Raw genomic sequence first — 27,079 nt, 5'->3', positions numbered from 1 at the left:
TGTTTATCATTGTTCAGATTTTTATTAACATTGTATCAGTTTGTTACAATTGTGATAAAATAATCCAAGTTTTGGAACAATTAAGTTGTCTGTTTTGACTTAGTTAAGACAAGGTCACATAGCCACTAGGCGTGGATCCTAGATACCAGGATACGCAGGCTCTCACTCTGAGTCTATCCATAAATAATTCTTAACATATTTTACTGACTAGCTAAACAATATCACCTGAGTCGCCAGACCTACTGACTCAAAGACTCGCTTAATCACCTTAGTCACCAGACCCATTGATTCGAAGCTTCGTGTAGTCACCTCAGCCGCCAGGCCGAATGACTCAAAAGTTTCGTGTATATGACCTATGTAAAGTGGATGACAGATGATGGGACTGGCGGGATGCTGGAGCATAATGGGTTGTCAGAGGACCCCCATAGGCCGGGAGCATCTCACTTGAAGTATAACACTCCCATCAGGCGACACACATGGCAATACGACGCGAGGTTGTGGTAAGGCACATAGAGGAAGTTCTTGTTTCTGCGGGGAAGACTTAAGAGGCTCGGAATTAAAATAAAATGCTGAAGATTTAGAAAAAAGATTGAGTGACTGTCAGGATTAGTTGAGGTGGATAGGGGTCAGTATGGCAGGAGAGGCGTTATGTTGTGGTAATACAGAGGTTTGTACCTGGCGTCCAATGGAAAAGAGGTTCAAAGAAACGTGGGGCTTGAGGATTTAGTTGGGTATGTGGATTTGTGCTTTTAAGGTAGAGCCTTGTAAGATATCAAAATAAGTTCCACGGGTCTGTGTGTGACTGCAGGAATGCCGGGGAAGTCGAACTGCTGTCTGTTAGATCCTGAGTGGGTTGGTTCAAGAAATCGTGAGGTGATTGGGCGAGTAGATCATGAGTGGACTGTGAAAGAATGTCGTGTGAGGCCTGCGACAAGATATCATTTGGGGGATGAGCCAAGATGTCATTGGGTTGTGAGAGGAAGGTCTGTGAGCTGTGAGTTAGTAGAGTCTGTGATGAAGTGGGTACCAAGAGGTCGAGGTCAGCGGCCAGGGAGCGCTGGGCCACGCTCCTCTGTACCTTGTCTGCCAGCTTCTCCATGAGAGCTTTTCTTTCAGGTGATACAACTGGAGTTTCTTTGGGAGGTGGGGAGTCGGCAGGCGGGGTTTGTGGCGACATTACCTTGACAGTGCTGGTGACGGCCGCTCCGACCTTGCCTTCACCAGCTGAGAGAGCAGAGGCGAGGGCGGTCAGACGTCTCTTCTCCTTCCTGCGCTCATTTTCCCTCTTTGTACGTTCTGGATCGCTCAGTCTCGCTGCTGCTCGCCGTAGCCTTCTTCTCCCATTTGAGAAGAAATTCTTGACAGTGAGGTGATGGAGGCCCAGCTCGGACGCGATGTGTAGCACCAACCCTCGCGACGGCTTCTCAGTCACACTAAAGATGGAGTCTAGGGCTCGTCTCTGTAGTGGACCGATCTTACCTTTACCAGAGCCTGTAATATTTACTGGATAAGAACAAACATGAAAGGGCTTAATCATCTCCATATTCTACTCTTGTATTATATGTCATGTTTCTATATAACAAGTTTAGATGAACAAGTGCAAACATACAGATATATATTTTCCTAACATATTCATCACTCATATAACCAAGACTTACATATCTATAGAAATATTCAAATACAAGTCATATGTGGAAATGTAATTTCAGGGTTATAAAAAGTAAGGGACGAATAACACACCCGACCTCAACATTACTGCACAAGAATGTCTAAAAGTTAATTCACGTTATTCATAAAGATATGCAAAATAATGACTAGATGTTTGAGCAATTTACTGGTAGTGACATATTATATTTCATGATCTAAGAGATGATGTATCTGTGACTATAACAAACATCGTGAAAATTGTCTTCTTAATAAACATGTGGTTGTTGTACCCCTGTCTGTTCCCTTGATCCTATTAAACCAACAATCTTATCTCATCCCTAAAATAAGTTGTCCTGCCACCACAACAAGTTTTTTTCACTTACACAGGGACAGGTATCTCCTACCACAACACACCTAACAATAAACAACAGGTTTATACCTAACAGTGGTAGAGGCTTAGTGGTGGGTTACTAACACAACAGTCCTCACCTTCTTCCCAGGCCTTTGGAATCGTCTTCTCCCTGGGGCCCACGTGAGGCTCGTTGTCGAAGGCATCACACAGGTTACTGAAGCCCAGATTATCAGCGTGGGTGTGTGATGTGCCCACGCTGCTCTGGTATATGCTCCCGGAAAACCCATCATAACTTGACATGTCTTCATTGAATTTCAGGTCTTCTTCGCCCACCTTCATCTCCTCCTTGTAAGGGGAGATGCCTTGTGGAGGCTTGAGATCATCACTGAAGGCCGTGACCTCGGTGGTGAAGGGTGACACCATGTCATCTTGGTCGTAGATGATGGTAGTCCCATCGTAGGAAGTCGGGTCGTACACTGGATTGGCAAATAATCCTACAGAAGTCCCCGTAGGCGGTGGAGGCAGCGTCTGGTGGAGCTCCTGAGACTGCGCCGTGTCGTAGAAGGAGTCTGTGGGTAAGCTGTTCTCAAAGTACTCGAACTCCGCCTGCTCCATTGGGTACTCTGCCAGACCATCTAATGGCGAAACGGACATCCCGCTGTCATCATCTCCCCCGAGGCCGTCAGAGGCATTCAGGAGCTCAAACTGTGTCAGCATCTTCAGTAGTGGAGGATGGGCTCAGCTTAACCCTGTAGTGAGTAGTTATATGTTTTCTGTGTTCCTTAATGAATTTTGAGGTTTTCTTCTCGGGCTGCAATCACGGTGAGTTATCAGACCTGCTGAGTGAGAGAGCGGTGGTCATGGCAGGTTCAGTGGGGTCATGTTCTGCTTCACAGCCTCACCTTACAGGTCCAGCCTTACAGGTCCTGCCTCACAGCCCTGCCTCACAGGTCCAGCCTCACAGCCCCACCTCACAACAGCCTGCCCTGCCCACGTCTCAACACCGTGTTTTCGCGCCTCAGCGACGTCCACCTCGCACCCGCCTGTCCTCGTTGCTGCATCCGGCTGTCCTCGACGAGACATCAAACCTGTTTCACTGGCGTGTGTGGCTGTGCTCGCTAGAGGTGCTGTGTGGAGCGGCGCAACAACGCCACTGCATACCTGGAGGGGATGAATAAAATGTGTGAACAGGTAAACGAAAAGAAACAGGAAGAATAATTAGAATAATCGACGCTAGCCATGGATAATGTAGTAGTACCACTGACTGTACAAAGTAACACCACTAACCATAAGTATACATAATAGCACCACTAACCATAAGTATACATAATAGCACCACTAACCATAAGTATACACAGTAGCACCACTAACCATAAGTATACATAATAGCACCACTAACCATAAGTATACACAGTAGCACCACTAACCATAAGTATACATAATAGCACCACTAACCATAAGTATACACAGTAGCACCACTAACCATAAGTATACATAATAGCACCACTAACCATAAGTATACACAGTAGCACCACTAACCATAAGTATACACAGTAGCACCACTAACCATAAGTATACACAGTAGCACCACTAACCATAAGTATACATAATAGCACCACTAACCATAAGTATACACAGTAGCACCACTAACCATAAGTATACATAATAGCACCACTAACCATAAGTATACACAGTACCACTAACCATAAGTATACACAGCACCACTAACCAAAAGTATACACAGTAACACCACTAACCATAAGTATAGCACCACTAACCATAAGTATACACAGTAGCACCACTAACCATAAGTATACACAGTAGCACCACTAACCATAAGTATGCACAGTAGCACCACTAACCATAAGTATGAAAGTACCACTAACCATAAGTATACACAGTAGCACCTCTAACATAAGTATACACAGTAGCACCACTAACCATAAGTATACACAGTAGCACCACTAACCATAAGTATACATAATAGCACCACTAACCATAAGTATACACAGTAGCACCACTAACCATAAGTATACACAGTAGCACCACTAACCATAAGTATACACAGTAGCACCACTCACCATAAGTATACACAGTAGCACCACTAACCATAAGTATACACAGTAGCACCACTAACCATAAGTATACACAGTAGCACCACTAACCATAAGTATACACAGTAGCACCTCTAATCATAAGTATACACAGTAGCACCACTAACCATAAGTATACATAATAGCACCACTAACCATAAGTATACATAATAGCACCACTAACCATAAGTATACACAGTAGCACCTCTAATCATAAGTATACACAGTAGCACCACTAACCATAAGTATACACAGTAGCACCACTAACCATAAGTATACACAGTAACACCACTAACCATAAGTATACACAGTAGCACCACTAACCATAAGTATACACAGTAACACCACTAACCATAAGTATACATAATAGCACCACTAACCTTAAGTATACATAATAGCACCACTAACCATAAGTATACATAATAGCACCACTAACCATAAGTATACATAATAGCACCACTAACCATAAGTATACATAATAGCACCACTAACCATAAGTATACACAGTAGCACCACTAACCATAAGTATACACAGTAGCACCACTAACCATAAGTATACATAATAGCACCACTAACCATAAGTATACATAATAGCACCACTAACCATAAGTATACACAATAGCACCACTAACCATAAGTATACATAATAGCACCACTAACCAAAAGTATACACAGTAACACCACTAACCATAAGTATACATAATAGCACCACTAACCATAAGTATACATAATAGCACCACTAACCATAAGTATACACAGTAGCACCTCTAATCATAAGTATACACAGTAGCACCACTAACCATAAGTATACACAGTAGCACCACTAACCATAAGTATACACAGTAACACCACTAACCATAAGTATACACAGTAGCACCACTAACCATAAGTATACACAGTAACACCACTAACCATAAGTATACATAATAGCACCACTAATAAGTATACATAATAGCACCACTAACCATAAGTATACACAGTAGCACCACTAACCATAAGTATACATAATAGCACCACTAACCATAAGTATACACAGTAGCACCACTAACCATAAGTATACACAGTAGCACCACTAACCATAAGTATACATAATAGCACCACTAACCATAAGTATACATAATAGCACCACTAACCATAAGTATACAGCTAACCATAAGTATACACAGTAGCACCACTAACCATAAGTATACACAGTAGCACCACTAACCATAAGTATACACAGTACACCACTAACCATAAGTATACACAGTAGCACCACTAACCATAAGTATACACAGTAACACCACTAACCATAAGTATACATAATAGCACCACTAACCATAAGTATACATAATAGCACCACTAACCATAAGTATACATAATAGCACCACTAACCATAAGTATACATAATAGCACCACTAACCATAAGTATACATAATAGCACCACTAACCATAAGTATACATAATAGCACCACTAACCATAAGTATACACAGTAGCACCACTAACCATAAGTATACACAGTAACACCACTAACCATAAGTATACACAGTAACACCACTAACCATAAGTATACACAGTAGCACCACTAACCATAAGTATACACAGTAACACCACTAACCCACAGTATAAGTATACACAGCACCACTAACCATAAGTATACAGTAGCACCACTAACCATAAGTAATACTAACCATAAGTATAGCACCACTAACCATAAGTATGCACAGTGGCACCACCTAACCATAAGTATACACAGTGGCACCACTAACCATAAGTATACTGGCACCACTAACCATAAGTATACATAATAGTACCACTAACCATATTATAGTGGCACCACTAACCATAAGTATGCACAGTAGTAAGTACACAGTAGCACCACTAACCATAAATATACATAATAACACAACCATAAGTATACACAGTAGCACCACTAACCATAGTATACATATTACCATAACCATAAGTATACACAGTAGCACCACTAACCATAAGTATACACAGTAGCACCACTAACCATAAGTATATATAATAGCACCACTAACCATAAGTATACACAGTAGCACCACTAACCATAAGTATACATAATAGCACCACTAACCATAAGTATACACAGTAGCACCACTAACCATAAGTATACACAGTAGCACCACTAACCATAAGTATACACAGTAGCACCACTAACCATAAGTATATATAATAGCACCAATACGCCTGAGTATATAATGTGTGAAGACTTGGCCCGACGCCGTCCTCCTGAACCTGTCTAATAAATAACACATCTCTTCTCTCAGTGGGACTTGTCATAACCTTTGAGTACTGTTAAGAACATAAGAATGGAGGAAACTGCAGCGGGCCTATTGGCCCATACTGGGCTGTCTCATTTACACCCAACCCCTATTGCTCATATATCCATCCAACCTATGTTTGAAGATATCCAGCGTATTCGAGTTAATGATGATGTTTGGTAACTTGTTCCCTTCATCCACTACTCTGTTTCCAAACCAATGTTTATTTCGTGCTTAAATCTAAGTTTCTCTAATTTAAAACCATTGTTACGAGTTCGCTTCTGGTTGGATAGTTTGAGTACCTTTATTATATCCCCTTTGTTTAGCCCTGACTTCCATATATACACCTCTATCATATCGCCCCTCACTCGAAATGTCTCGAGGGAGTGCAAATTAAGATGCTTTAACCTGTCTCTGCACTCAAGGTTCCTAATGCCCGGGATTAATAAATTGATTTTGTGGCGTTATTTGACCTATGACATCGTTCACGTTAGCAAAAACGTAAAAAAAAAAAAAATCAGAATATTTTATTTTAGTATTTATCTTATTGTGTCGTGTTGAAAATATTCCTCTTTATTATTGCATAAGGGGACTGGGAGCCGTAATATGTTTGACGATACACAGCCTAGTATATCCAGTCGGGTCCTAGACGAAAATAAAATTAAATGATCGATCCAGACACAAGGAAATGAAGTACCTGTACCTGTAATTGCTGGGATGATAGCATTATAAAAAAAATAATACGTCTTTCCCTCAGTTACGGCTAATAGGTGATAACTCCAGCACAGTTAGAATCCTGGTCGGGGTACTCTGCTGGTGCGGCCGAGAACACGTGTGTGAACAACAGTCCCCCTCAAACCCCCAAATAATTATGCCATCCAATAATAGCCCCTCAGTGTTTCCCCCAGGAAGAACCCGCATCTACTGTATGGGGAGGGAGGGAGGCAGGGAGGTGCTTGTGGTGTTCGTCAGCTGAGTTCTGAGTGTTGTCGGGAAGACCGTGTGTTTATACGGGTGCCCCCAGCTTGCCTGCGCCTGCCACGCCCCGGAAACACACACATACACACCCGCATAATTCCACTTTCCCAGGACACATACATACACACATTACACTGGAAGCCACCACTAAACTACTCAGAGCGCTCGCCTCCTATTCCAAGGGTCGGTGGTTCGATTCCCGGGCGCTTCCAATATCCCAGCTGTAAATGGGTACCTAAGTTTACAACTTGGGGAATTGAAGGCGGTCGAGTGCAGTACCGGCTATGCTGCCTCCGTGTGTACCTAAAGCTTAGTATACAGTATGCTGTATCTACACTGTCATGCCTATGGGTCCCATTTTTTCACAATACGTTGTAGTGAAGGAGTCATATTATAGGTTCCAAGTTGACCCGCTAAGGTTTTTGTAACTTGTGTGGTGGGGGTGAGGGTGGAGACGTTTATTATCACTTGTTGGAGGTAAATTTGTGTGTCCTGTCAACCTTCACCACATAAACTTACACGTGTACAATAATTTAGCAATGTTGGCAAGATATAACTATTTCCCCAACACATCAGAATTTCTTTAGGACATTATCAAGTTGGCAACACACACACACACACACACACACACACACACACGTTCCAAAAACAACATACCCTCAATGCTGAACCCCTGATATAACCCTTTAATTAAAACTGTGGTTAGGACCCGGAGAAAAGTTATGTAACCTCACATTACATTCGATTCGCTTCGCTAATTTACACAAGTTGGTTTAAGTCACGGCTACTGAGCGCATTGTTCATCCTGATGGGTGAATTAGCGAGTCGTGAATGGGCCTCCCGACGTGAGGGTAAAGTACTGTACGTCGTCAACCAACAGGTGGTGTCCAGAGCCGGGAATTCTACTGTCAGATGTTGCAAAGTATTTTTTCCCCTAACTGATGATAAGTGAATCTGTCCAACTGGCTCACCTAACTTATGACACAAAGTTGGATTTTCAAAAGTTGGTAAAATAAATTTTTCCTCTAACAGGAGATACGAGAACGCGCCCAACTGGCCCATGGATGCTGTAAGCTAGGATTGAACAATGAATTCTCAAAACGTCGTATACGTTAATTCTCTCCTATCACCTTAACTCCTCTATCCGATTTAGTCAAATTTACGAGACATACTTGAGGTCTAAAGAGGAGTCGAAATTACACACTTCTTCATATAGAGACAGACAAATAGTAACGCTTAGACTCATTTTTTTTTTCTCTTAGCATACCGGATCTGTTTTGGACTATACATATTAAAGTGAATACGTTACTTAAGATCTCGCTCGTGGAAGATAACACCTGAGTACACCTGGTCCTCGATATTATGGTATACGTCATGGTTAGCGTCTTTATGGTCCTGTAAGCTCAGCAGGGTATAAACTACACAACTGCCATTAATTAATTACCAATCTTGTAATTAGCTCCCCTCCTCTCCCTAACCGCACACATCGTCACCACCATTTTTGCCATTACCCGTCATTGTTCCACCATAACACCGCCATTTATCATCATCACCACCGCCTCACTACCATGAATCACTATTGCTTTCTTGAATCACCATTACTTTTATTATTTACATTCTTACTTACTTGCTATTATTATTATTATTAACCAATCTCTTTCATCATCACTAGTAAAAACATCCCTTCACCATTACCAGTCACCATAACTAATACTGCAATCATCATCATCATCATCATCATCACTACATAACATCACGTCATCTATTTATCATTTGACTTTAGGAAAATTGGGGAAGTCGGTAAGTCAGATGCACTTGTTTTGGTTGGTGAGTGAAGCGCTTTGTTTATGTGAACACCTTGAGGGCTGCAGGGGTCGAATGCTCAAAGGTTCGTACCATGAATTTTCCTCATAAGTACAGATACAAAAATGCCCTTAACTTCAGTCAGGAAATTGAAATAACATACAAATCTTGGTGGTTCAGAGTCCAAGGTTCGAAGCTATTGAATGATACAGTGAACCAGTAGACTGAAGCTTCAATGAGTCGACCAGATTAGTGGGTAGTAAAGAGGTGGAGCTTTAGAAGTCGTTCATAAGTACGGTAATTTAGCGTAACTTATCACCACCATCCATACCACCATCTCTATTAGCACCTTTACCACAACCACCATCACCAACAACTACCACCATCAGTACTATCATCTTTACCACCATCACCACAATTACCACCATCACTACTATCATCTTTACCACCATCATCACAACTACCACCACCATAATTACCACCATCACTACCACCACCATCACCACAACTACCACTACAACCTTGGATGGCTCCCTTAGTCTTATCAATACCTCGTAATGACTAGTTCCGCCCGCATCTGACTCTTATGGTTATTCATGTGTGTGTCTTGTGTGTGTGTGTGTGTCTTGTGTGTGTGCGTATGTGTCTTTTGTGTGTGTGTGTGTGTGTGTGTGTGTGTGTGTGTGTGTGTGCGTGTGTGATAGACAGAGAGAGATAGAGAAAGATTAAATGTGTACATGAATGACTGTGAACATACAGATTAATGTTTTCAGTGGAGGTCACGTAGATCTTGTGCGATGAGGTGTTGTACAGCAGACACGTGGTGTAGTAATTCCCTCACAGATGGTGTTATGGGGGGCTTGACGTGGTGTAGTAATTCCCTCAAGGATGGTGTTATGAGGGGCTTGACGTGGTGTAGTAATTCCCTCACAGATGGTGTTATGAGGGGCTTGACGTGGTGTAGTAATTCCCTCACAGATGGTGTTATGGGGGCTTGACGTGGTGTTATGAGGGGCTTGACGTGGTGTAGTAATTCCCTCACAGATGGTGTTATGAGGGGCTTGACGTGGTGTAGTAATTCCCTCACAGATGGTGTTATGGGTGACGTGGTGTAGTACAGATGGTGTTATGGGGGGTGTAGTATTCCCTCACAGATGGTGTTATGAGGGCTTGACGTGGTGTAGTAATTCCTCACAGAATTGACGTGGTAATTCCCTCACAGATGGTGTTATGATGACGTGGTGTAGTAATTCCCTCACAGATGGTGTTATGAGGGGCTTGACGTGGTGTAGTAATTCCCTCACAGATGGTGTTATGAGGGGCTTGACGTGGTGTAGTAATTCCCTCACAGATGGTGTTATGAGGGGCCTGATGTGGTGTAGTAATTCCCTCACAGCTGGTGTTATGAGGGGCCTCACATGGTGTAGTAATTCCCTCACAGATTCGAACATAAGAACATAAGAAAATAAGGAGTCTGCAATAGGCCGGTTGGCTGGTGCATGGCAGCTCCTGTCGAGAGTTACCACCACTCTCTATCATCCATGAATCTATCTAGCCTCCTTTTGAAACTTTCCAGCGTTCCAGCACTTACTACAAAGTTGCTAAGCTTGTTCCACTCGTCCACCACCCTATTTGTGAACCAGTTCCTTCCTATCTCCTTCCTAAACCTAAACTTATCCAACTTAAATCCGTTGCTCCGAGTCCTATCCTGCTCGGATATTATAAGAATTTTATCTATATCTCCTTTATTGATTCCTTTCACCCACTTAAATATTTCTATAATATCTCCCCGCACTCTTCTTCTTTCTAGGGAATGCAAGTTTAGTTTCTTTAACCTATCTTGATATGGAAGGTTTCTAAGTCTCGGAATCATTTTCGTCATTCTTTGCTGCACCGACTCTAGTGAATTGATATCCATTCTATAATAAGAGCACCAGAACTGAACAGCATAATCGAGGTGCAGCCTGACTAGTGCAAGATATAGTTACACTAAGACTTCCGCACTTTTATTACTTACACTTCTAGATATAAAACCCAATACTCTGTTTGCCTTATTTCGAACATAAACGCACTGTTTTCTAGGCCGTAGGTCCGGCCTTACAAGTACCCCTAGGTCTCTTTCACAAGTCGACTTCTCTAGGTTGATGTTGTTAAGGCTGTATACATTGACAGCATTTGATCTTCCAATATTAAATACGCTGCACTTGCTGGTGTTGAATTTCATTTGCCATTTTTCTGACCACGCCTGCAGTTTATTTGAAACCTTCTGTACTGGATTTGCATCCTGCCCTGAATTAATCTGCCGCCCTATTTTGGTGTCATCCGCAAACTTTCTTATGTCACTGCTGATCCCAGTATCTAGATTGTTTATGTAGATTATGAACAAGAGTGGGCCCAGTACTGACCCCTGGGCCCCTGGTGTTATGAGGGGCCTCACATGGTATAGTAATTCCCTCACAGGTAACAGTGATCACAGAGAAATCAGGTTCACCCTAAATTGGGAAACAAAAAACAATGAGAATATGGTCAGAGTCCCAAACTTTCGGTTGGCGGATTATCAGGGATTAAGAAGGTACCTAGGTGAGGTCACCTGGGAACAGTCACGTCAGTCCCCAGTAGGAAGGGGTGAGGTCATAGATGACACAACAATTGATCATGACTATAATATATTCACTAGTATACTACATAAAGCACAAGAACAAAACATACCAAAGAGAAAAATTAGGTCAAATAAGAATGAGCCAAGGTGGATGACCAGAAAACTTAAACATGACATAGGAATAAAGAAAGGAATTTATAAGAAATTAAAGGGAGGGGAGGAGCAGCTCAGAAATAGGTATAATGAACTATCTAGGAATGTTAAGAAAAATGTAAGGAGAGCAAAGAGAGACTATGAAGTCAAAATAGCAAGAGAATCCAAGGCGAATCCCAAGGGATTTTTCCAGGTATATAGAACAAAAGTCAAGGACAAAGTTGGGCCTTTAAAGTCTGGGAGTAGAGAAGTGATAAATGGCAGTGAAGAAATAAGCAAAGCATTGAACAACGACTTCTTATCAGTTTTCACAGAAGAAATTCACGAGGAAATTCCAGAGGTGGAACTGATATTTAGGGGAAAGGAAGAAGAGAAATTAAAGAATATCACTATCAGAAAAGAGGATGTTCTTAGGAGGATAAATAAACTAAAGAAGACAAAATCCCCAGGGCCGGATGAAATTTTCCCTCGAGTCTTGAAAGAGTGTAGGGAACAGATTAGCGGACCCCTTGTAAATTTATTTACACAATCATTAGACACTGGAGTTGTGCCAGACTTGTGGAAACAGGCAAATGTAGTACCCATATTCAAAAAGGGAGACAGAGCATCAGCGTCAAATTACCGGCCGATCAGTTTAACGTCAGTAGTGGGGAAATTTCTTGAATCAATTATAGCAGATAGCATCCGATCGCATTTAGAGAAAAGCAAATTAATCTACGACTCTCAACATGGGTTTACAAAGGGAAAATCTTGTCTAACAAATCTGCTGACGTTTTTTAGGAAAGTCTTCGAGGTAGTAGATAATGACGAAGATTATGATGATATTTACTTAGACTTTAGCAAAGCATTTGACAGAGTACCGCATCAGAGGCTTCTGAGAAAAATTAAGGCTCATGGTATCGAGGGGAAAGTTTTAAATTGGATAAAATCATGGCTCACTGATAGAATGCAGAGGGTCAGCGTAGATGGTGTTAAATCAGAGTGGGGCCGTGTAACCAGTGTGGTTCCCCAGGGGTCAGTACTAGGCCCACTCTTGTTCATAATCTACATAAACTATCTAGATACTGGGATCAGCAGTGACATAAGCAAGTTTGCGGATGACACCAAAATAGGGTGGCAGATAAATTCAGGGCAGGATGCAAATGCATTACAGGAGGATCTAAATAAACTGCAGGGTTGGTCTGAAAAATGGCAAATGAAATTCAACACCAGCAAGTGCAGCGTACTTAATATTGGAAGAACAAATACTGTCAATGTATACAGCCTTAACAACATCAACCTACAGAAGTCGACTTGTAAAAGAGACCTAGGGGTACTTGTAAGCCCGGACCTACAGCCTAGAAAACAGTGCGTTAATGTTCGAAATAAGGCAAACAGAGTATTGGGTTTTATATCTAGAAGTGTAAGTAATAAGAGTGCAGAGGTCTTATTGCAACTATATCTTGCGCTAGTCAGGCCGCACCTCAATTATGCGGTTCAGTTCTGGTGCCCATATTATAGAATGGACATCATTTCACTAGAGACGGTGCAGCGTAGAATGACGAAAATGATTCCGGGACTTAGAAACCTTCCATATCAGGATAGGTTAAAGAAACTAAACTTGCATTCCCTAGAAAGACGAAGAGTGCGGGGAGATATGATAGAAGTATTCAAGTGGGTAAAAGGAATCAATAAAGGGGATATAGATAAAGTTCTTATAATATCCGAGCAGGATAGGACTCGAAGCAACGGATTTAAGTTGGATAAGTTTAGGTTTAGGAGGGAGATAGGAAGGAACTGGTTCACAAATAGGGTGGTGGACGAGTGGAACAAGCTTAGCAACTATGTAGTAAGTGCTGGAACGCTGGAAAGTTTCAAAAGGAGACTGGATAGATTCATGGATGATAGAGAGTGGTAGTAACTCTCGACAGGAGCTGCCATGCACAGGCCAACCGGCCTATTGCAGACTCCTTATTTTCTTATGTTCTTCTTATGTTCTTATGTTATGAGGGGCCTCACGAGGTGTAGTAATTCCCTCACAGATGGTGTTATGCAGGGCATCACGAGGTGGAGTAATTCCCTCACAGATGGTGTTATGAAGGGCATCACGTGGTGTAGTAATTCCCTCACAGATGGTGTTATGAGGGGCCTCACGAGGTGGAGTAATTCCCTCACATATGGTGTTATGAAGGGCATCACGTGGTGTAGTAATTCCCTCACAGATGGTGTTATGAGGGGTTTGACGTGGTGTAGTAATTCCTTCACAGATAGTGTTATGAAGGGCCTGATGTGGTGTAGTAATTCCCTCACACACGGTGTTATGAGGAATCTCACATGATGTTGTAGCAACTCATTCACTACTTGGTGTTGTAGCATCATGGGGACACCACGTGGTCTGGTGTCACAGGACCTCACTCACTCAAGTGAGTGAGGTGTGGTCCCAGGCCTCCCTATCGTAGACGGATTAACACATAGCTGGTGTTGTTTAGTCTCATGGGCAGTATAGGAGATGTAAACAGGGATACCAGATACCAGATGAACAACGATGTTATTGAAAAATCCGACTGCGAGAAAGATTTAGGAATAATGATAAGTAGGAATCTTAAGCCAAGTAAACAATGTGTTTTTGCTCGAAACAAGGCTAATAAAGTACTTGGGTTCTCTGTGTTCGTCTTGATACCCACAAAATGTTCTATACTACTGAAGGTATACACAAACACTTGTTCTCTTAAAAGTAGGTTCTATTCTCGTACGGGAGATATATATACAGAGGGACCAAAAAGCTCACTTCCGCACCACAAGGACTGGCAGTCTTCACTCTCTCTATGTATTACTGAGCGCTGCATGTACAGATGCCAGCATTCACAAGCTGAATACATAAAGTATAAATATGATAATTTATATACATAACATGGTGCACAATAAATGGGAATATTACATAGAATTAATACATGTTCTGCAATACTTTACTATACATAATTAATACAGTAATATAAGAGTAATATAATAATACACAGCTTAAGGTACTACTTCGTATCCATATCATACAGGTTCATACAAAGGAGTGTTAGTTACAAGACTAGCGAGGTCATCCTGAAACTATATCTTGTGCTTGTGAGACCTCACTTGGATTACACACTTCAATTCTGGTCACCGTATTACACAATGGATATAAAATCCTTGGAAAGAATTCAGAGGAGAATGACAAGGCTAATCCCGGGCATTGAGTACGGAGACAGGTTAAAGCATCTTAATTTGCTCTCCCTCGAGAGACGTAGAGTGAGTGGCGATATGATAGATGTGTATAAATGGAAGTCAGGGCTGAACAAGGGGGACATTGCACAGGTACTCAAACTATCCAACCAGGAGCGAACTCGTAACAATGGTTAAATTAGACAAATTTACATTTAGGCGCAAAATAGGTAAACATTGGTTTGGAAATAGAGTTGTGAACGAGTGGAACAAGTAACCAAATATCTTCATTAACTTGAATACACTGGATAGCTTCAAACATAGGTTGGATGGATATATGAGCAATAGGGGTTGCGTGTAAATGGGACTGCCCAGTATGGGCCAATAGGCCCGCTGCAGTTTCCTCCATTCTTATGTTCGTATGGCGGCCCGGACAAAAGCCCCCTAGGACAAAAGCCCCTCAGCAAAAGTGCAAAATAGGACAGAAGCCCCCTGTTTTTATGTTAAAGAGAGGGTCATTATAAATATTAAAAATATATTGATTTAAATATGAAATTATTACAATCCAAATAATTAGAATATTGTAACTCTTTCAATTTTGATATAGAACATTATTAAATAAATAGAAAAGAAAAAAGACGACATATTTTACCTTCATGTTCATTCTGTATTTACTGAGGTGACCCTAGGGCCCAGTGAGGTCATTGAATGTCAGGGGAGTAATTACTCCAATAGACAAAATATTCGTCAATGCAGATTTAATAAACATTCCTTGTGTACTTCTTTATAACTATAACAGAATTCCCGATGGTTAGGTTAGGTTAGGTTAGAGAAGTGTTCATAAACTGTAAAAAATGAAATAATTATTTTAAAATTTCTTATTATTTCTCCTGTGCGACTTTTGTCCTAGGGGGGCCTTTGTCCTCGGGGGCTTTTGTCCTACACTCATTCGTATGTTATCATTGGGTACCTGGGACTTCACTGTGTGAAGGTTAACTTGGGTACGACTCAGCTGTTACTGTTGAGTTGTTTTTCACTGACTTAAGCACTATTCTACACTGGTTCCATTCCTTTCCTAAACGAAATAGTAACTTCTGGCGAGAACTTGTTGATATTCCGGTGGGGAGGAGGGTTCAGGGGGGGGAGTTGGTATGGGCCAACATAACAGTTGTCCTGGCTGCTCCCAGAGGAGCGCCAGGTACGTCTTGACCCTTCGGTGTCCAAGTATATATGTACTGTATGTATGGCTCTCCAATGTGTGTTGAGTGTGTGGGATGTTTATATGAACATACATATTCATGGATATATTTATTTATATATGTACAGGTACGTATAAATATATACTGTATGTGTGTTGTTTACATACGCGTGTGTCCAGCTGTGGGCCTAAATTCCTCGAACACAAGCTTAGCAACTTTGTAGTTGCACAAATTGATCAATGATTCCCAGCATGGCTTCACAAGTGGGCGTTCATGTCTAACTAATCTATTAACATTCTTTTCATCAGTTTTCGAATCGGTGGACGACGGGCAGAATTATGATGTGGTATATCTCGACTTTAGCAAAGCTTTCGACAGAGTCCACCACGAAAGACATATAAGAAAGGTAGAAGCACATGGCATTAAAGGTAATATTCTAAAATGGATTAGGGCGTGGTTACAGGACAGAAAACAGCGAGTGAGCATTAACAGCACTAAATCCCGTTGGAGCAACGGCACTAGTGGAGTTTCCCAGGGCTCAGTACTTGGACCATTATTATTTATTATATACATAAACGACATAGATATCGGCATAGACAGCAACATAAGTAAATTTGCTGATGACACTAAAATACATAAGAACATAAGAACATAAGAAAGTGGGATACTGCAGGAGGCCGACTGGCCCATACAGGGCAGATCCCTTTCACACCCATCCCAACACTTCCATGTGCCTATCCAACTTCGTCTTGAAGCTCCCTAGCGTCCCCGATCCTACTATAGCACTCGGTAGCCTATTCCACATATCCACAACCCTATTACCAAACCAGTGCTTGCCTATATCCTTTTTGAATCGGAATTTATCTAATTTAAAGCCATTTGTTCTAGTTATTTCGTTATTACTGAGCTTCAGAACATCTTCCATTTTACCCTTGTTAATCCCACTTACCCATTTGTACACCTCTATCATATCTCCCCTAACTCTACGCCTCTCTAATGAATGTAAGCCTAAGCTTTTCAGTGCTTTCTTCATATGAAGGTTTCTAATATTATGGATCATTTTGTCATTCTTCTTTGTACTCTCTCAAGAATCTATGTCCATTCTATAATAAGGACACCAGAACTGAACATATAATCCATGTGAGCCTCACTAATGCTAGTAAAGTTCAAGATAACGTCCTTGATTCTGTTACTCACAGACCTAGATATGAACAAGAATCTGTTTGCCTTATTTGCGAACGCTAATACATTGTTTTCTAGGTTTCAAGTCGTTGCTAACAAATACACCTAGATCTTTTTCACAAACTGAGTTTTCTATTTCCGTGTTACCTAGTTTATACTTAACGTTTGGCAATTTACAAATATTTCCTATCTGTAGTACCTTGCATTTATCAGTATTAAAAATTCATTGCCAGTCTACTGACACTCATGTAAGGTATCTAGAATCTCTTGAAGGTGTTCAAAGTCACTGTCTAGTTATCCTCTCCCATTTTGGTATCATCTCTGCAAATTCACTAATCCTACTAGTTATGCCTAAATCAAGATCATTAATGAATATAACAAACAGCAGAGGCCTAATACAGATCCCTGGGAACTCGCTTTTGACCACACCCCAGTCTGGCTTTTAATCCATTTATGCTGACTCTTTGTTTCCTACCAGTTAACCATGACCTAATCCATTTTATGCAGAAGATACTATTCCATGTGCTTCTACCTTCCATATCAATCTCTCATGAGGACTCTGCATCGATGCTTTACTGAAATCTAAATAAATTATATCATATGACTTATCATTATCTACCCTTCATTTACTTCTGAGAAAAAGCTAAAGCAAATTTGTAGAGACAAGGGCGTCCTGGGTGAACCCGTGCTAGAAGAATGAATTAAGTTGAATGTTTCAAGGTGGCTTCTGATTTTTGTAGCAATAATTGACTCTAGCAACTTGCGAAGTTGACGTGAAGACTAATGGGACGGTAATTTGATGCTATTGATTTATCACCCTTTTTGAAAATCGGAACTACATTTGCAAGTTTCCAAGCTTCTGGCACTAGGCGATTCTAATGACTTAATGCAGCCAAAAACTGCTAATGGATTACCAACTCATCTCTACATTCTTTTAACCGTCTACTTATACCTCGTCTGGACCAGGCGATTTATGAGAGCCAGTTTGTTAATTACTTTAACATCGTTACTAGTAATATTCATCAACACTTTCTACTGTCGTTATATACCTTATGAACTGAAACTGTGCTAAGTTTTCATTTGTGAGAATCTGGGCTAATGACTATTGCGTGCTACTATTTCCTAACTCATCATCAGTCATTTCCTATATTGGTTTAAGGGGACCTATTGTATCTCTAACCTTTTGATTTATACAGTTGATAAAAAGCTTTGGGGTTATTTTTTCGATTAAGTTTGCTTTCGTTACAGTTCATAATTTCTCTTTGCTTTCCTGTTTCTGTTTTTACCTGTCTTGTTGAGTTCTGTTAGTAACCAAGTAAAAGTGATTTTTCGCCTTTCTTAACTTTTCTATATACTCCTTTCTTTTTCCTAGAAGATCTGAAAGTCTATTATTCATCCATTTTGGTTGGTTCCGTATCGATCTGATTTTCTTTTGGGGATATGTGTTTATTTTTGGGCATTATTGATTGCTAGCAATAAATTGTTCATAAGTAGCACCCTTCAAATTAAATTAAAGGTTATCACATTCATAAGTTGACTTAAAGTTTCGGAGGTGGGGATTAATCTTTTGACCATAAAGTTATCCCGCAGGTCTCTCCTTAAGCCACGTAACCTTCCTAAAATCCGGGAACGTGTAATTAAATCTGGCGAGGACTCAGCAAAACTACAGGAAGATCTAAAAAATTTTCGAATGGTCTGAAAAATGGCAGATGAAATTCAATGTGGACAAATGTAAAAGTACTCAGTATAGGAGGCGTAAGCAAGGGAAACCAGTTACCAGATGAACAACGATGCCATTGAGAAATCCGACCGCGAGAAATTTAGGAGTAATGATAAGTAGGAATCTTAGCCAAGTAAACAATGTGTTTTTGCTCATAACAAGGCTAATAAAGTACTTGGGTTCATACAAAGGTGTTAGTTACAAGACTAGCGAGGTCATCTTAAGATTATATCTTGCGCATGAGACCTCACCTGGGTTACTCAGTGCAGTTCTGGTCGCACGTATTACAGAATGGATATAGAATCCTTGGAAAGAATCCAGAGGAGAATGACAAGACTAATCCCAGGCATTGGGAACCTTGAGTACAGAGACAGGTTAAAGCATCTCAATTTGCACTCCCTCGAGAGACGTGAAGCGAGGGGCGACATGATAGAGGTGTATAAATGGCAGTCAGGGCTAAACAAAGGGGACATTACAAAGGTACTCAAACTATCCAACCAGGAGCGAACTCGTAACAATGGTTTTAAATTAGACAAATTTAGATTTAGGGGCGAAATTGCTAGTGGATGAATGGAACAAGTTACCAAATATCACCATTAACTCGAATACGCTGGGTAGCTTCAAACATAGGTTGGATGCTTATATGAGCAATAGGGGTTGGGTGTAAATGGGACTGCCCAGTATGGGCCAATAGGCCCGCTGCAGTTTCCTCCATTCTTATGCTCTTATGTTCTTATATTAAATTGCTGGAACGCTGGAAAGTTTTAAAAGGAGACTAGATAGATTCATGGATGATAGAGAGTGGTGGGAACTCTCAACAGGAGCTGCCATGCACAGGCCAACCGTATTGCAGACTCCTTATTTTCTTATGTTCTTATGTAATCTGGATAACATTAGCATGTCACTGTGACTTGTACTGTATATCTGATTTACTTATTATAACTATCTCTGCTTATCATTATACAAGTGAAGTAAAGAGGATAACACAAGAACAAAACATAAGCCATAATGTAAATAAAATGAAGAGGATACAACCGACAATAAATACTATCTCTTGATTGTCCAGGGAGTTTTGACCGTAACTGTACACACACATACACACACAAGGACAGACATGGAGGCACCGCACACACACACACACACACACACACACACACACACACACACACACACACACACACACAAGGACATACATGGACGCAGCGCGCGCGCACACACACACAAGTGAACGTTCGGGTTCAGTTCCTGGGAGTCATCCGAGTGACATTAAACTTATCATTTACTTTCACTTCAAGACAGGAAAAAACAGAGCGATTTCTCAGTGGACGTGACGGCGTAACCCTCACCCGTCACACAAAGTTCGTATTCTCGTAACTTTTGGATAGATTGGCGCCTTTACCGTCACACAAGGGTCAGTTTATCGCCTTACCGTCACGTAAGGGTCATATTACCGTCTCACCGTCACGCAAAGGTCATGTTAGCGTCACTCTTTGTTATATTATTGCTCTTACCATCACATAAAGGTCACATTCCCGCGTTACCGTCACACAAATGTCATATTCCCGTCTCATCGTCACACAAATGTCATATTCCCGTCTCACCGTCACATAAAGGTCATATAACCGTCTTACCGTCACATAAAGGTCATATTCCCGTCTCACCGTCACAAAGGTCAGCGTTTGTGTTATGTCATATATTTAAAATGAGGTGAGTTTGCGCCTTGACACGTGTGTAAATATGTAAATGTGACGGGGATGCTCAGTGTAAGGAAATTTGTAAACATAAGAGGGTAAACTTGTAGATTGTTTGTGATATTGACTTGTAAATTTAAATGAAGGAACCTTGTAAATATGACGACGTTTGATAAACTTGTAAATTTAACGTGTAAATATAACTTGTAAATTTGAAGGTATAAAATAGTAAATGTGAGACAATAAACTTTTAAATATGAAGGGTAAGAAACTAGTATACAAATTGCAAATGTAAAAGAATAAACTCGTAAATATGAAGGACTATACAATTGTAAATTGTAATATAAAACTTATTGTATAAATTTTACGATTAAAACAACTTCCTGTTGCTGTAAACAACTTGATGTGGCTGTAACTGTAAACAAAACCATTTAGCCGTAAAAAAAATCATGTAGCTGTAAAAACAACATCTAGTAGTTGTAAAAAAAGGTTCTTATATTTACAAATAACTTCCAGGTGAGAGAGAGAGAACCTTATCCTTCCAGGTGAGAGAGAGAACCTTATCCTTCCAGGTGAGAGAGAGAGAACCTTATCCTTCCAGGTGAGAGAGAGAGAACCTTATCCTTCCAGGTGAGAGAGAGAGAACCTTATCCTTCCAGGTGAGAGAGAGAGGACCTTATCCTTCCAGGTGAGAGAGAGAGAACCTTATCCTTCCAGGTGAGAGAGAGAGAACCTTATCCTTCCAGGTGAAAGAGAGAGAACCTTATCCTTCTACCCTCACGTTCCCGCCTCCTCCTCCTCCTCCTCTCTCACTCCCTTCCTGTTTACATTCTTCTTTTCTCCCTCTTACCATTTTCTCTCTCTCCTCCACTCTCACTTTTCATTATCTCTTCCTGTTTACGTTCGCCCCCCCCCCTCTCTCTCTCTTCATTCTTGTTCTTTCTCACTCTCTCTTTCCTTGTCATTCCTCTCTTATGCCAATCATCCCTATTTTTTCTTTCTCTTCGCCCTCTTTCTCTTACTTTCTCTACATCTCTTCCCCTCTTTTTCTTGCTTCCTCGTTGCTCTCTTTCTCTCTGTCGCCCTCCCTTCTTCTCCCGAATTCTCTCCCACTCTCCCTTCCTCTTCGCCCTCTCTCACACTCTCCCTCTCTCTTCGACTCTCTCCCTTTTCACCCTTACTCTCCCTCTCTCCATCCTCAAGAATGTGTGTTTAAGGTTGTGGTCCAAACATGGCTAACTCACTTCCTGCTTACACAACCTCTCTCTCTCTCTCTCTCTCTCTCTCTCTTTCTCTCTCTCTCTCTCTCTCTTTGTTTCTCTTTGTATGTCTACTGTATCTCTTCATCTCTCCTCCTTTCTCTCGTTTTGAGGCTTCCAGAACCAGATGTCTACGATCACACAGTCAAGATCACACATGTTTTCTAAGATCACATGGCCAAGACCACGTGCTTTCTAAGCTCACGTGGCCAAGACCGCGTGTTTTCTAAGATCACATGGCCAAGACCGCGTGTTTTCTAAGATCACGTGGCCAAGACCACGTGTTTTCTAAGCTCACATGACCAAGACCGCGTGTTTTCTAAGATCACATGGCCGAGACCGCGTGTTTTCTAAGATCACGTGGCCAAGACCGCGTGTTTTCTAAGATCACATGGCCAAGACCACGTGTTTTCTAAGCTCACATGGCCAAGACTGCGTTTTCTAAAATCACGGCCAAGACCGGGCGTGTTTAAGATCACGTGGCCAGACTACATGTTTTCTAAGATCACGTGGCCAAGATCAGTGTGTTTCTAAAATCACATGGCCAAAACCACGTGTTTTAAGCTCACATGGCCAAGACTACGTGTTTCTAAGCTCACATGGCTAAGACCGCGTGTTTTAAGATCACGTGGCTAAGACCGCGTGTTTTCTAAAATCACATGGCCAAAAACCATGTTTTCTAAGATCACATGGCCAGACGACGGTTTAAAATCACATGCATAAACCACGTGTTTTCTAAGATCACATGGCCAAGACCGCGGTTTTCTAAGATCACATGGCCAAGACCACGTGTTTCTAAGCCTCACATGGCCAAGATCATGTGTTTTCTAAGATCACGTGGCCAAGACCGCGTGTTTTTCTAAAATCACATGGCCAAAAACCACGTGTTTAAGATCACATGGTCAGACCACGTGTTTAAGATCACTCGGCCAAGATCACACGTGTTTTCTAAAACCACATAGCCGAGATCACGTGTTTCCTAAGATCATATGGCCAAGACCACGTTTTTTCTAAGATCACATGGCCAAGATCACACGTGTTTCTAAAATCACATGGCCAAGATCACGTGTTTCCTAAGATCACATGGCCAAGACCACGTTTTTTCTAAGATCACATGGCCAAGATCACACGTGTTTTCTAAAATCACATGGCTAAGACTGCGTGTTTTCTAAAATCACATGGTCAAGATCACACGTGTTTTCTTAAATCACATGGCTAAGACCACATGTTTTCTAAGATCACATGGCCAAGACCACGTTTTTTCTAAGATCACATGGCCAAGACCACGTGTTTTCTAAGATCACATGGCCAAGACTGCGTGTTTTCTAAAATCACATGGCCAAGATCACACGTGTTTTCTTAAATCACATGGCTAAGACCACATGTTTTCTAAGATCACATGGCCAAGACTGCGTGTTTTCTAAAATCACATGGCCAAGATCACACGTGTTTTCTAAGATCACATGACCAAGATCACACGTGTTTTCTAAGATCACATGACCAAGACCACATGTTTTCTAAGATCACATGGCCAAGACCGCGTGTTTTCTAAGATCACGTGGCCAAGACCGCGTGTTTTCTAAGATCACATGGCCAAGGTCACACCTGTTTTCTAAGATCATATGACCAAGATCACACGTGTTTTCTAAGATCACAGTCAAGATCACACGTGTTTTCTAAGACCACACAGTCAAGATCTCGTTTTCTAAGATCACATGACCAAGATCACACGTGTTTAGATCACTCGATTAATAACGGCTTTTCTAAAATATAGTCACGATTCCAAAGCGCAGCAATGGTTTCTAAACTACTATTCACTGGTTTCGAAAACTATCTCCAGCTGCTAAATCCTGTTAGGCCTACTGATTTTTAAACTCACTAGTTTCTAGATACTCAATAAAACACAAAATATATTTTGGGTTTTTGTCGGTTTCTAAAACAAATGGTTTCTAATATACAGTTGTTGGTTTCTAAATGTTTTCCGCAATAATCATTTGTTTGTAAAATAATCCGTGGTTTCTAAAATTAGTCACTTTTTCCAAAATACAATTGTTGGTTTCAAACTCAATGACTGCAATATTCATGTTTCTAAAGTAGTAATTGGTTTCTAAAACATTTGTTATTTTTAAATATTATCACCGTTTTCTGAAATATTGTCAGTCTAAAACAGTCACTGGTTTCTAAGACGCATTAGAACCATTGTCTCCAGTTTGTAAAATAGTCATTGTCTTTTTTATAACTGCAATATTTGGTTTCTAAACTATATAGTTATTGGTTTCTGGTGAGCATGGATTAGGTTTTTAAAATGTATAATCACTGGTCTAAATCATAATGTAGTCATTGGTTTCTAAAATGCACAGCCAATGTAATCTAAATAAAAGTAAATTCGCTCCGAGTATATTCAATGGTTTCGACAAAATAAAGAGGAGGCCTCTATTTTGTAGAATCCATTGCACACTATATATTTACTGGTTTTTATAATGTGTATAGAGGAGTCACTAGTCTACTGTATGGAAAACGATTAGCTATTTCTAAACTGCACAGTCAGCGATTATTAGAATGCACAAGCAATGGTTTCTAGAATTCACTAGACTATGACGTCATCTCCCAAATCACTTCATTCTTTATATAACACATGATAAATTATTGATAAATATAGGGTTATTGGACTTATGTATAATATTCTGTCTATATAATAATTGCATGGATTTTCTTTAATGAAAACACAGATTATATAATTTACTTTTAAGACACACTAACATGCACACAGGGAAAATATTCACTTCATTAAGACGGTAAACGAATACGCAACACTGTTCAGACTTCTCCGTGAGCGCTGCCTTGAATAAATAATGTCTATTGTCCGACACATTCACTGTACGTGTGAAGGGAATACAAACACGTTAGTTAAGGGCTTGATCCTCTAAACTTGATCCTTTCTACCGTAACAGATCCCCTTGTAAATAATTTATAATGGTATCTTGTGGTGAATTTCTTTCTTTCTTACATATATTTGCGATAAAACTTAGCGAGTGTACTGTACTCATATTTCGACGTCTCTCCCTAAAAATTGCGTCTTGTACTCTTGTCTACTGTATATTCATTTCCTACACAAAACCACTGCAGTGTCACTTAATTAGACGTACATCAAACAATACGTAGGAAATGCATTATTATCCAGACGTACGACTACTTCACTCTTATTTAGACGTATTTCCGGCCAAACTCGACACAGCACTATTTCAAACGTATTTACAACAAGACATGGGGTAACTTACCTCATCAAAACGGGTTCCTGCGAATGCACACGACAAGCTGAGTGACTGACAGTCTATTCAGCGAGATATTGTGAGCAGGAACTAGCCCAGGGAACCCACGGTCAGTCGAAGCAGGGGAGGGAGTGTGGGAACGACGGAGCACTACGTGAATATCTTCCTTCACAGCTGACGTTCACACATCGCCATCACGGTGCACTTATAAAGTTTTTCTTCCTTCTTGGAAATGTTCTTTTAGCAGAGGCAAAATGAATGCATCTACTGACTATACTATAATTCAGATGTACTGCTTTCACTGTTAGTATGACGTCGAGAAGAGTATTATTGCCTCTATTGCGTGGGACTATTGAGTATATTTTCCCGCATCTGTTTCATACCTGTCCCCATTCATTCCCTCAGCCCTTCCCGGACAACAACGCACACTACCACTTCCGCCATGCGTCCCTTACACACGAATCATCTTTCCGTAAGGTTCGTTAATTCGCAGAGAGAGAATGTATATCAAATTTGCTGGGCGATTTTCTACAAGCACACGTACCTACTACTGATTAGAACCAAAAGAACAAAACGGTGCTCGAATCAGTGATGGGAGGAGGACGTTGTCGGCAGAGAGATGTAATGTAGGCTAGTGGAATACCCGCTTCTGGCGGAGATCTCGGAGCCCCCCCCGGCCTATATTTTGACACACCCCCCTCCCCCAACTAGGCTCCTGCTATACCTTTATGATATCATTATAGCTCACACACTTATATACTTCCGCCTTATGAAATACTGTTAAAAGACTTAGATTATACCCGAAAACCTTCAGAGATAATAAAAGTTGTGGAAGAATAAAGATAATTGGTGGAAAATAGAGACGAATATAGCGCGCGCCGATAACTCTGTCCTCCCCTCTCACCGCTAAGGTACCGCCCCATGCGAGTCCATCTTCTCTACAGGAATTTTCTTTCAAGAGTCGCCTAAAAACCCCGTTAAAATATCAATTACCACACCCATTAACATATTCAACCTCTCTCTCATTATCTCCTCTGCATAAGGGAATAGTTTTGAGGGATAGTCTCATGAGGAAAGGCATTAGAACAGCTGCAGTGTGAGGTTAGTGTCTCAGTTGGTGTGGGTTCATGTTTGAGGAGAGACGTGCAGAGTGCGCGTGTGTCTCTACCACGAGGTGCGCGCCCCTCTGCCCCGCCATGCTCTACCTGGGTACCCTACCCCAAGGTAGTCCTTGCCCTACACTACCTTGGATACTGAAGAAATCCGTTTTCTATTTGTTGATACACATAATGGGAACTATCATTGTTTAATATCTGGTTTAATTTTTATTCTTGTATTCACTACTTCCTGTGTGCCCTATTTCTTTTTTAACAATGTATTTATTTACGGTGAAATGATGACAATAACGTAACTCAGAACAACAACGATAACAAAAGTAATAATAATAATAATAATAATAATAATAATAATAATAATAATAATAATAATAATAATAATAATAATAATAATAATAATAATAATATTAACAATAATAATAATTATTATTATTATTATTATTATTATTATTATTATTATTATTATTATTATTATTATTATTATTATTGCTGCTACAAATAATAATAAATACCTTATTTATTTAGTTGTCATTTTCTCCTTTTCTGTCTAGTTGTTTATATCTTTATATCTATCCGTTAA

General features: G+C 40.7%; 1 protein-coding gene across 3 annotated transcripts; it reads right to left on the bottom strand.

The window, feature by feature from the left end:
• On the bottom strand, nt 1-26,050 carry LOC121874109. Of its 3 annotated transcripts, none has more exons than XM_042378056.1 (3): nt 25,929-26,050; nt 2,137-3,160; nt 1-1,503 (listed from the first exon to the last, which is right to left on the bottom strand). In XM_042378056.1, exons 2-3 carry the CDS (start codon nt 2,714-2,716, stop codon nt 773-775), a joined length of 1,311 nt encoding a protein of 436 aa, XP_042233990.1. In that variant the 5' UTR covers nt 2,717-3,160; nt 25,929-26,050; the 3' UTR covers nt 1-772. The 3 variants fall into 3 exon arrangements, with proteins under 3 accessions (XP_042233990.1, XP_042233991.1, XP_042233992.1); XM_042378057.1 differs by having other exon boundaries at nt 25,394-26,042; XM_042378058.1 differs by having other exon boundaries at nt 1-1,491; nt 25,394-26,041.
• Nucleotides 26,051-27,079: the final 1,029 nt, after the last annotated feature.

Source organism: Homarus americanus, unplaced genomic scaffold (assembly GCF_018991925.1).
Source record: "Homarus americanus isolate GMGI-L3 unplaced genomic scaffold, GMGI_Hamer_2.0 scaffold49667, whole genome shotgun sequence".
Classification (NCBI taxonomy): Eukaryota; Metazoa; Arthropoda; class Malacostraca; order Decapoda; family Nephropidae; genus Homarus; species Homarus americanus.
The sequence above is the reverse complement of the archived record's forward strand: the minus strand, read 5'-3'. Positions and strand labels throughout refer to the sequence as shown.

Coding starts and splice junctions, on each gene's coding strand:
- LOC121874109 (XM_042378056.1), bottom strand. CDS start 2,716: ATGCTGACACAGTTTGAGCTCCTGAATGCCTCTGACGGCCTCGGGGGA. Junction 1,504..2,136: donor TCCAAAGGCCTGGGAAGAAG/GTGAGGACTGTT, acceptor GTTCTTATCCAG/TAAATATTACAGGCTCTGGT.